Source organism: Orcinus orca, chromosome 11 (genome assembly GCF_937001465.1).
Source record: "Orcinus orca chromosome 11, mOrcOrc1.1, whole genome shotgun sequence".
Lineage (NCBI taxonomy): Eukaryota > Metazoa > Chordata > Mammalia > Artiodactyla > Delphinidae > Orcinus > Orcinus orca.
The window spans coordinates 102,715,544-102,725,581 of record NC_064569.1 but is presented as its reverse complement, the minus strand read 5'-3'; the positions used below and the strand labels follow the sequence as shown (position 1 = coordinate 102,725,581).

The following is a 10,038-nucleotide window of genomic DNA, read 5'->3' as shown; positions in this document are numbered from 1 at the left end:
CATCCACCAGCCAGGGTGCGCTGGTGTCACCTGAGGCTGGATCTTCCCGGAGCCTCCGGCGGGGGCACTGCTGACACATTGATCTCAGGCTTCTGGCTTCCTTCCAGCACTTGAGAGAATAAACTTCTGTTGTTTTAAGTCACCAAGCTTGTGATAATTTGTTACAGCAGACACAGGAAACAGTCGGGCGTCTTGTTACACCAGACGCGGCAAGACATCCCAGAGACCCTTGCGATGGTCAGAAGCAGCCAGGGGCCCACAGGAAAGACCCTCCCCAACCCTGTCTGAGCACCAGTAAGAATAACTCACTGAGGCGCAAATATGCTGAAATCTACGCGTTCTTGATTCAAAAACAGACAACTTGATCATGTTTGAAGGATGCTAGGGAACCAGCTCTTGCAGAACGGTAAATTAAGAGAGAGACAGGAGCATTTACTTCTCTTTCCTCCATAAACAGGAACCAGACAGCACCAGGGGAGCTGCTCTTCACTGCGGGGCTCTACCAGGTGAGTGAGGATGGAACTGGAGCCTTGCTGTTCTCACTCTATCCGGTGGAGGGTGTTCTTAGACCTGAACTGCCGCACAGCAGCTTCTGACAACACGGGAAACAGCGGGGTTTCCTGATAAAGCACAGCCCCCGCCTCTAGGGCACCCCTGCCCTCAACAAGTCAAACCTGAATCTGACTAAGCCTCTAAATTTATTTACCAGTTAGCAAGAAAGACCGAGGAAAGTATACTGATAGATACCATGGGGACGCAACCAGCAAATCCCAACAGGAAGTCCCTAGACACATGAGCCACTTTCTTCAAAGGAATAAACCGCTAGTAGAGGGAAGGCTGACGCTGAACTGCAGCATGAGGGGTGCACACTTGGGGGACGAAACCACAAGGAAAAGAAGGTGATTGTCGGCCAAGGTGAGGGCTGCACCCTGGGGCCCACGGAGGGTTTCTTGGCGTGTTTTCGTGGGTCGTGTTCATGGCAGTTAACCTGAGCATTTATCATGATGTTTCCTGTAGTGCGTTCTTCTAGCTATCAGGTATTTTGTATTGTCATCTTTAAGGGGACTGAGCCCAGAGGACTCAGTGGCTGTTTTCAGAATGTGGAGGTGGGCAGGGTGACCCCAGGTTCTGACGCCAGAGCTGGAGGACGAGCAAGATGCTTATGGCGGCAGAAATGGCCGGGCACGCGTGTCCACGAGATCGCGGACTTGCCTGTCCCGCCCCCCGCCCCCCCAAGTGACTGCCCTGCCACGACACGCCTCGGTCTCAGTGAGGGTTTGAGGGTCAGACTCACGAGCTGCTTCAAAGTCTTTATTGCAACCAGGGAGAGGGGCCAACGGGGCAGGGAATGCAGGTGGGTATGTGGGGTCCCCTAGAAAGGCCAGGGTGGGTCGTCACTGTGCCTGACAGTGGCTGTCACCCCAGGGCACCCAGCTGGGTGTGGGCAGGGTGGGCAGGCCGGTCACCAGTGGAGGACACCGGGGCAGTACTTGTCAATGAGCCCCTGGTAGTAGGGCCGCAGCTTGTCCACATCTGGCAGGTCAGAGCTCTTGGTGTAGAGATCGAACTTGCTGCAGCGCAGAGGGACAGTGCCTCATGAAGCCCCGGGTCCCCTCCCCCGCCTCCCCCCCACGGGCACGACCATACTTGAACTCCTGCACCCAGGGCAGCATGGCCAAGTCCTGCTCGTCGCACAGCTGCTGGTAGTCGCCGCCCGTGTGCCACGGGTAGAAGGAGTGGAACCGGACGATGTAGAAGGCCTGGGGCAGGAGGAGCCACACCCCACGCTCCAGGCGGGGCCGGGCTGGGCTGCGCTGGGGTGACCTGGACCAGGCTGGGCTGCGCTGGGGTGACCTGGGCTACGCTGGGCCAGGCCGGGCTGGACTGGGGTGACCTGGACTAGGCTGGGCTGCACTGGGGTGAACTGGGCTAGGCTGGGCCAGGCCGGGCTGGGCTGGGGTGACCTGGACTAGGCTGGGCTGCACTGGGGTGAACTGGGCTAGGCTGGGCCAGGCCGGGCTGGGCTGGGCTGCGCTGGGGTGACCTGGACTAGGCTGGGCCAGGCTGGGCTGGGCTGGGCTAGGCTGGGCGGGGTTCTTGGTTTGGTTCCTCCCCCACACCTACCTCCGGTGGGAGGGAGAATTTGTTGAACTTCATCATCTGGTACATGTACTCTGGGGGAGAGAGGGTGTCACCACCAGGCACCCAGAGGCGTGGACCCCACCGCAGTCCCCACTGTTGCTGTCTCTAACTGGCCTCACCGTCATGGCCCCAGGACATGAGGACGTTCTCGAGCCCACAGTGGGGCTGGTACATGCCAAGCTCTGTGCTGCAGGGAGAGACAGAGGGTGAGGGGGGCTCAGAAACACCCTGCAGAGGGGAGGGCCAATGGCGAGGGAAGCATACCTGTACAGAGGGTCCTGGAGGTCAGGATTGTCCTGGAAGGTAGAGTCCCAGAAAAGCACAGAGCTTTGGGGACGGCAGCCAACTGGGAAGGTGTCTCCAACGACTGCCCACTGGGGAGGGACAGGCAACGGTGGGTGGGCCTGACTGGCCTGCCCACCAAGTTGGTGTCCAGAGCAGAGCCCAGAGCCGAGGCTGCCCTGGGCCCCGCCCTGCCCACCCCCTCCACCCCTCTCCTCACCTGGGGCTCCCCTGCCAGAGCCAGGACCTTCCCCAGGTCATGCAGGAGCCCGGCGAGGTGGAACCAGTCTGGGGGAGAGAGAGGGGCAGGGCAGGCTAGAGGGGGTGCAGGGGCCAGGGCAGAGGGACAGCCTTGGGGCTGGGGTGGGGGGCAGGGCCTGCTGGGAGAGGGCCGGACCTCCACCCTCCCCCACCACCAGCCGGGGCGGGTGGGGAGCACACCCTTGTCGGGATGGGCCTTCCGGATGCCCTCGGCCGTCTGGAAGGCGTGGAAGGAGTTGGGGAAGTCCACGTCGGGGTCCGACTCGTCCACCAGCGCATCCAGCATGTCCACAGCCTCCATGACAGTCATTCTCTTATAGGAGAAGCTCCCAAACTGGGCATGCTGGGCCAGTAAGGGAGAGGTCAGCGTAGCCCCAGCGTCGGCCCTCGGGGGGTTCGGGTTGGGAGTCTTCCAGCTACCTTCCTCCTGACGAAGTCCACGGTCTGCCACGTGTGCATAAGCTTGTAGGTGGTGAAGACACGGTCCAGGAGAGGGCCGGACTGCAAGGCAGAAGGTCAGCCAGGCAGCTCGCCAACCCCTGCCCGTCACACCCAGGGGGCCACTGCCTCCCAATCCCAGGCCTGGCCCCGCGAGACGTGAACGGGGTATCCCCAGGGTGGCCCCTGGAGCTGTGCAAGGGGACAGGTGCTGCCCTTCCCAGGGGCGCAGTTAGGGGCGGCCGCAGGTGCTCACCATGTAGTTTCGGAAGCTGCCCCTGTCTTTGGCCGCCTCTGGCCCCATATCAGGCTGGTAGACCAGGGAAGGGTCTGGGTCCTGGTTGGGTGGGGGAGTGAACCCATTTCACCACAATGCCAGCCCCGTGAGGGAGGGAGGACATCCCCAAGGGGGTACGAGGCTGTCAGACGCAGTGGGCGCCCCAGGGCACAGCCCCTCCCAGCACAGGTGCGTGGGTGCTCCAGGCTCCTGGTGTCCTTATCTGCAGGGTGGATGCCGAGGATGCCTGCTTCCCCAGTGATGCACGGCTCTGGCAGCACCCCTACCCGGCATCTCCTTCTCAAGACCTGGGTCCGCAGGGAGCCCAGGGGTTGGGCCGACGACCCTTGCCCCAGCTAGACCACGACAGGAAGGAGGGAGACCTTTGACCCAGATGAGCGGGCGGCAGAAACCCGCTGGGAGAGGGCATGGTGCTGCTGCCTCTTCCCCGGGGGAGCAGCCCGTGCGGGGTCTGGGGTACTCACCACAGCCACCTTCATCCTGAGAGGGGGCAGAGCTCCACAGGCCCGGGTGCCCGTATATATGCCCACAGGTTACATAAGTGACCGGACACCACCCAGCCCCTTGGCCTTGGCCCTCGGTAATGAGTGACCATCCACCCTCCTCCTGGCCTCTGAGAGTTAATGTGTCAGCACAGAAGCAGCCCCAGCGGCCCGGTCCCCCCCACCCCCCCCCCCCACCGCCAGCCAACCTCAGCGTCCCTGGAGCAACTGACCTGCCTGGGGGGTCGAGGCTGCTCTGTAGCCAGACTCCCACTCCTGCTTCCCAAGCTTTAAACACCTCCATGCCCCAGGCGGTAGGCCCCTCCCAACACCCTATCATCCCCAGGCACCTGGGATTTGGGGCGGGGCGGGGCGGGGCTTATTTCAGAAAGTCATTTTGACACTTGTTAAAATGGGATAGAAGACTTTATTCACGTTTTCCTAGAAGGGAGAGGTCGGGCTCCACTCTGAACACAGAGTAAATCCCCAGCACAGTCAGCTGGGGATTTACAGCCACCAGGCAGGGAGGGGGCCTGGGGTGGGCTGGGTGGGCAGGGGTCAGGAGGGAAGATAGCCAGAGGAGAGACATCAAGGGTGGGGGCGCTCTTGCTAAACCCCACGATTCTGTCAACGGTGTGATTCTTGCTAATACTGGGCGAGGCTGGAGCCTTGGGCTCACGTTTGGTCCAGGGGGTCTTTGTCAGGCTCTTGGGGCGAGGGGCTCCATCTCGAGTCAGGGCAGAGATGAATTCACAGCGCTGGTCATGTGCGGGCTGAGTTAGGCAGTGAGGACACAGCAGGGACCGCACCACCTGGAGCTGACGGTCCCGTCACTGGAAAGAGGCCGGCGCTCTGGCGAAGGACGGGCACCGAGCGCCGTCAGGGTGAGTGGGACGGGAGAGGGCAGTGGGTGAGGTGCTGGGCACTCCGCGAGGCGCCTCCTGCCCACGCTGAGAATCAACCAGGCCCCACTTAAAACGGCAAAGTGATTTCGGCCCGTGTGAGCCCATAGCGCCTCCAGCTTCCCAGGTGCACGTGCATCCCTCACGCACTTTTGAGGTTGGTTTCCTCTGCCTCCTCCCGCTGGAATCTCGGTCCCTGGGGGCGGGGGACAGGGTTTATTTGCTGTTTCCACAAGTGCTCAGAAAATACTGGCTGCAAGGATGGAGAGGGGCCTGGGGAGGTGGGATGCGGGCTGGAACCATGACCTCAAAGCAGGTGGTGGCTTGCAAGGATGGAGAGGGGCCTGGGGAGGTGGGGTGGGGGCTGGAACCATGACCCCAAAGCAGGTGGTGGCTTGGACCAAGAGAAGGGACAAAGGGCCGGCCGGTGGATCCAGATGAGGCAGGAGAGGGGCAGCGGGTGGGGGAGCTGGGGGGCTGCCACCAGGCCTCCAAGTGGGGTGTCAGATAGGCAGCCAGGACACGGTCTGGAGCTCAGGGGCCATGTGGACCACAGTGCGATGCTGTGACCATGGCGGGCGACCCTAAGGAAAAACAGCCCAAGGCTCAGGCAGCACCTGGGCAAGGGCACCAGGTGGTGCAATCCTGGGGGCCTCCTGGCAGTCTGCGTTGCCACAAGGAGGGTGCAGTGTGGGGTGGTGTTCTGGCAGGGGGAGCATCCGCGTGGAGAACCAGACCGCAAGGGACTTTACCCCAGGGCCGAGGCCAGGGAGGATCTGGGCCGAGCTGAGCTCCTGACTCTCCCTGACTCGGCCCTCCCGGAGCCCTCCTCTTCCTTACCCCCCAGTCCCCCTGGCCCTGTGCCATAGCCCACCCTCCCTGCCTGCTCTACACCCCTCGGTGGCCACAGGCTCCCAGCTCTGAGGCCCAGCCTGCCGCCCATCCAGCCCCCACGCACACACCTGTTCCAGCCTCCCCCCAACATCCACGCCTCCCCTGGGCTCAGGGCCTGGGCGCTCTGGGCTCCTCCCCCAGGGCCCCTGCTGTCCTCAGTTCATCTCCCCAGCCTGAACTATTCCCACGGGGCCTGGTGGAAGGAAGGGGAGCCCTGAGCTGGAAGAGCAAGCGCAAGGGTGGGAGGCCAGATGGCGCGTCCAGGAGCCTCCCGCCCTTAGGGGGCCCCCGGGGGTCTGAGGGGCAGGCCTGCCAGCGACCCAGGGTATGGGCTCTGTGGGTGGGCACTGCAGGGACCGCAGGCGCCTCCCTGATCTCTGGCTGCAGAGCTGGGATAAAGGCATGCTCTCTTCACAGGGTGGCTGAGAGGGTGACATGGCAAACATCGACAAATTAAGTGCTGTATGAACATTTGTTAAATAACGGAAACCACATTTCTGAACCCGTGAGGCATTGGGCGCCAGTACTACAGGACTAGCAAAAGGCTCTGGTGTCACAGCACTTAAAGCCCCTCCCCCTCCCCCGTGGCGGGTGGGGGGTGGGGGCAGACACACACCAAGAACTCCGCCCCCTGGCTGTGGACTTGTTCTTCAGATAATTTGAGGCCAGTCCCCTCCCCCAGGCTCCTGGCAAGCCTGCTCCAGCCTCCTGTTGTCCCCACGCCGGGCAGGATGGGGCTCAGGGAGCCCCTGTGGCCCGCGGGGCCCCAACCCCTGTTCGGCCATCCCTACCCACCTTGAGGTGGTGGTGCTTCCGCCTTAACTGAGAGATTTGGGCTGGGAGATTTGCCCCGCCCCACTCCCACCCTGCCCTAGGGAGTGGGAAGGGTGTTCTGCCCTGCTCTGCCCCAGAACCCCTGCACCCTTTCCCCAGCTGCCCTCAGGGCACCCAGGCAGGGAGTCTGCATCGTGACCTTGGGTCCAGCTGGAACAGGGCAGTCCAGCCTTAACCCTACCATGTCAGGACCAGCAGGGAAGAGGCCATGCTGGGCCACCTCTGGGCCCCTCCTCTCTCCTGCTTGCCCAGAGGTGGCCCAGGGTGTTCAGGTCCCTGGCATCTGCCCTACGTCCTTGGGCAGACCCTGTCCTCTAATGCTGCCAACCGCCTCCAAGTGTTACACTCCCCAGGGGCAGAGCCCCTGGGTGTTCAGGATCTGCTGGGTCCACACACGTGCACTGGCTTCTGTGTCCACAGTCATTCGAGGTTGGCTGCTGCAGAACCTGGTGGGGGGAGGGTGGGGTGGGGGTGTCCTCAGGGGCCTGCACCGCTGTTCCAGTGACTGCTCTTTGCAGGAGCTTCGGGGCTAGTTCTGGGCTGGGGGCTCAGCTGCAGCTCTGGGATTAGGGCGCGGCATCCCAGCTGGGACAGGCAGGGGTATGGCCTGCCGCGCCTCAGCCGTAGCTGTGCGGGCTGCTGGGGTCCACAGGGGCCGAGTCGTGTGGGCCGGCTGAGCCGATAAGCTGCCACAGGCGGTGGCTGAGGTTCTGCACCTGGCAGGTGCCCAGCACACAGCCCACACGCAGGAGCTGGGCTCGGGGCCTGCGGGGACCCAAGTGTCGGCGGGGGCCATTCCGGAGAGGCTGACCCATAGCAGGGGCCAGGCTGGCACTCCTCTGGGGCTGGAGGGCCTGGTGCAGCTTCCAGACCACAGGCCGGGCTGCAGGGTGCCGGGACTGCAAGCCACTGTAAGGAGTCCGGGCTGGGGGCTCCCTGCAGAGGGAGATGGAGGAAGTAAGCCCGGCGGGCCAGCCTTTCAGGGACCCATAAACCCACCCACTTTCCCTTCCACACAGGCCTGGGGTCACGGGCAGGGGAAGCCCACTGAGCTCAGGGCTCAGGGCCTGGCCCTCAGCCACTCAGTAGCCCATTTACCTGCTCCTCCCTGGGCAAGGGGCAGCCCTGGCCTCTGTGGGCCACTAAGCTCAGGACTCAGGTGACTCCCTCTCAGCCCTTCCCTTGGGGTGGGGGGAGGTGGGCGGGCCTGAGGCCCCTCCAGCCTCCCCTCCCACAGCTGACCTTTCCTTTTGAGGGGTCTGCTCTGCCAGTGTCGAGGAGTGGGCATGCCTTCGGAGGACACGCAGAGAAAGAGGAACCTCTTGCCCTGCTGGTGGGTTGCTTAGGGCCTGGGGCTGGCCCTTGATCTAGGGGGTGGGCCCCAGCAGCAGGTGGGGGGTTTCCCCAACCAGGGGCTAGAGGAACTGGGGAGGGGTCGGGGTCGGAGGGAGGCCTCCCCCGAGCACCCTGGTTTCCTGCCCCGGCAGCCAGGGTGGTCTGAGACCTGCTCACCTGGGTCGCGCGGGCGGCCGGCTCCGGGCCAGGCCGAGGGACAGCGCGCCTGGGAGCTGCAGGTAGAGGAAGCTGATGCAACCGAGGGTGACCGTCAAGAGCCGGACCATGAGGGCGGGGCCGGAGGGGGCAGTGAGCCGGGCAGGTGTTGGGGGCGGCCCTCGGCTGAGCCACCGCTTCCGCCCGCACCTCGGGGCGCGCGAGCTGGCGCCGGTAAGTCGGCGAGGGTCTCCAACACAAAGCGACACGAAGTGGTGCGTGAACCTCCTCGGTCAGCTGGCGGTCGGGGCCCTGCTGGGGCCTGAGCCTCAGCGCCTCGGGGCTAAATAGTCTTCCAGGGGGGCGGAGCCGGACGCGCCGGCGGGGCGGGGCGGGGCGGGGTGCTCCCGAGAGAGGGCGGCGGCCGTAGGGAGCGCGGGGGGCTGGCCAGAGACCCCGGCAGGCCAGCCTCACCTCCGCCACCTTCTGGTGGGGGACACTGTCCCTGAGGCTGGAGGGGTAAAGAACTGGGTGCTGCGGCGTGCAATCGGCGGGGCTGTGTCCCGCCCACCACCTCTAGGTCCCTGGGCCTCGCCTCCTAAATGTCCGCGCCAATGAGTGGCAGGGGCCTGGACAGAGGCGATTTTGAGACCCCTCCTTAAGAGGTCCTAGCAGCTCTATTCCTAAAAACTCTACCCTCCCCCCACCCCGCACCATTACTGAAGTATTAACTGGTTTTTGTAAGAAATTTAAATAAGTAGGAAGTGAGAACCTCTCACTGCCATCCAGTGGGTTCCTCTCCCAGGTCCGGATGGGCGCCCCGTTCTTGACTTTCTCTTGTGTGCGTTTTGTTGAGGAGGGGTTGCATCCTGTGTGTGTGCACTATATACAGACACCTATGCATACATAGGTAAAAATATATGTAAATATAGAGACTGCCATTCTTTCTTATGGTTGATCTTACACCAAAATGTAGGTGTTCTGTGACTTAATTGATCCTTTATTGGGAAGCAGTTAGGTGATTTCCAAGCTTTCCAAGAGCAGGAACCCTTCTTCATGAGCCCATGGATGTGTCTCCATAGGATCCTTCTGCAGACACGGGAATTCTGGCTGAAGGTGAGCCCGTGTTTGTGTTGACAGATGGAGCCAAACTGCTCTCCACAAAGCTGATGCCCTGTCCACCGATAACGGACTTGGTGCCGGGGTTCTTCATCCCTGTGTCCCTCTGGGAGGGGACAATTACCCCATCGCACACTCACACATTCTGGTCATCTGAGCATCTCTGCATCCACTTGTGTTTCCTCTTCTGTCTTCCCTGCTCCGGTGCTGCCCCCTCTTAGCGGGTCATCATGAGTGACCTGGTCACTCTCCGTCCCTCCTTCTGCACACGCCATGGGAGCTCAGCAAACATTAGCTGGATGAATAAATCAACAAGTGGTGAGCACCTGCCATGTGAAAGAGCGGAAGGGAAGCATCAGCAGGTATTCCCGTTTCTATTTATTTATTTTTGCTGGAAGGAGGGTGGGTGATGTGATCACATTTATACTAGAAAAGTGGAATTCAGCAGGGAGGTGGGTGCTGAAGGGCTGGCAGGAAGGGTGCAGTGGGGACAGAGAGAATGGGTCAGAGAAACAGAGCAGAGCAGGGGGGCAGATGAGGAGGGTCAGCCCACCCATCTGTTTGCTGATGCAGGGAGAGTGGGGGGAGGGGTTAGCTACCTGGGGGACATCCCGGTAGGGATGTCTTGCTGGCCTCCAGCGTCCTGGGCCTGGGGCTGAAGAGAAGGCAGCCCTGGAACACAGTCTGGGTAGTTTTGGAGCTGGCAAGGCTCTGAGAGGTGAGGATTGTGGTGACCATCACCCACAGAGAGTGAAGAGAGAGGACAGAACCCGGCGTGGGAAGAGGGGCAGGCAAGGGACCCCAAGGCAAGGGACCAAGGGGCAGGCAAGTGGACCCGGTTCTGCAGCTGCTGCTTCTCCCACCAGCACCTCCGTCCTCCCTCAATCTGCCTTCC

General features: G+C 62.4%; 2 protein-coding genes across 2 annotated transcripts; both read right to left on the bottom strand.

Annotated features, from left to right (window-relative positions):
• Positions 1-942: 942 nt before the first annotated feature.
• Positions 943-3,472, bottom strand: MIOX (myo-inositol oxygenase; the record flags this gene model as incomplete). Its single annotated transcript, XM_033404965.2, has 9 exons — positions 943-1,571; positions 1,648-1,760; positions 2,125-2,174; positions 2,262-2,329; positions 2,407-2,516; positions 2,645-2,712; positions 2,866-3,028; positions 3,106-3,186; positions 3,380-3,472. Coding segments are annotated over 9 exons (855 nt in total), but the record flags the coding sequence as incomplete, so codon positions are not given.
• A 2,155-nt stretch (positions 3,473-5,627) lies between these two features.
• ADM2 (adrenomedullin 2) lies at positions 5,628-8,382 on the bottom strand. Its single transcript, XM_004279615.4, has 2 exons — positions 8,046-8,382; positions 5,628-7,469 (listed from the first exon to the last, which is right to left on the bottom strand). The coding sequence occupies exons 1-2, from the start codon at positions 8,153-8,155 to the stop codon at positions 7,151-7,153; spliced, it is 429 nt and encodes a 142-aa protein (XP_004279663.1). The 5' UTR covers positions 8,156-8,382; the 3' UTR covers positions 5,628-7,150.
• Positions 8,383-10,038: the final 1,656 nt, after the last annotated feature.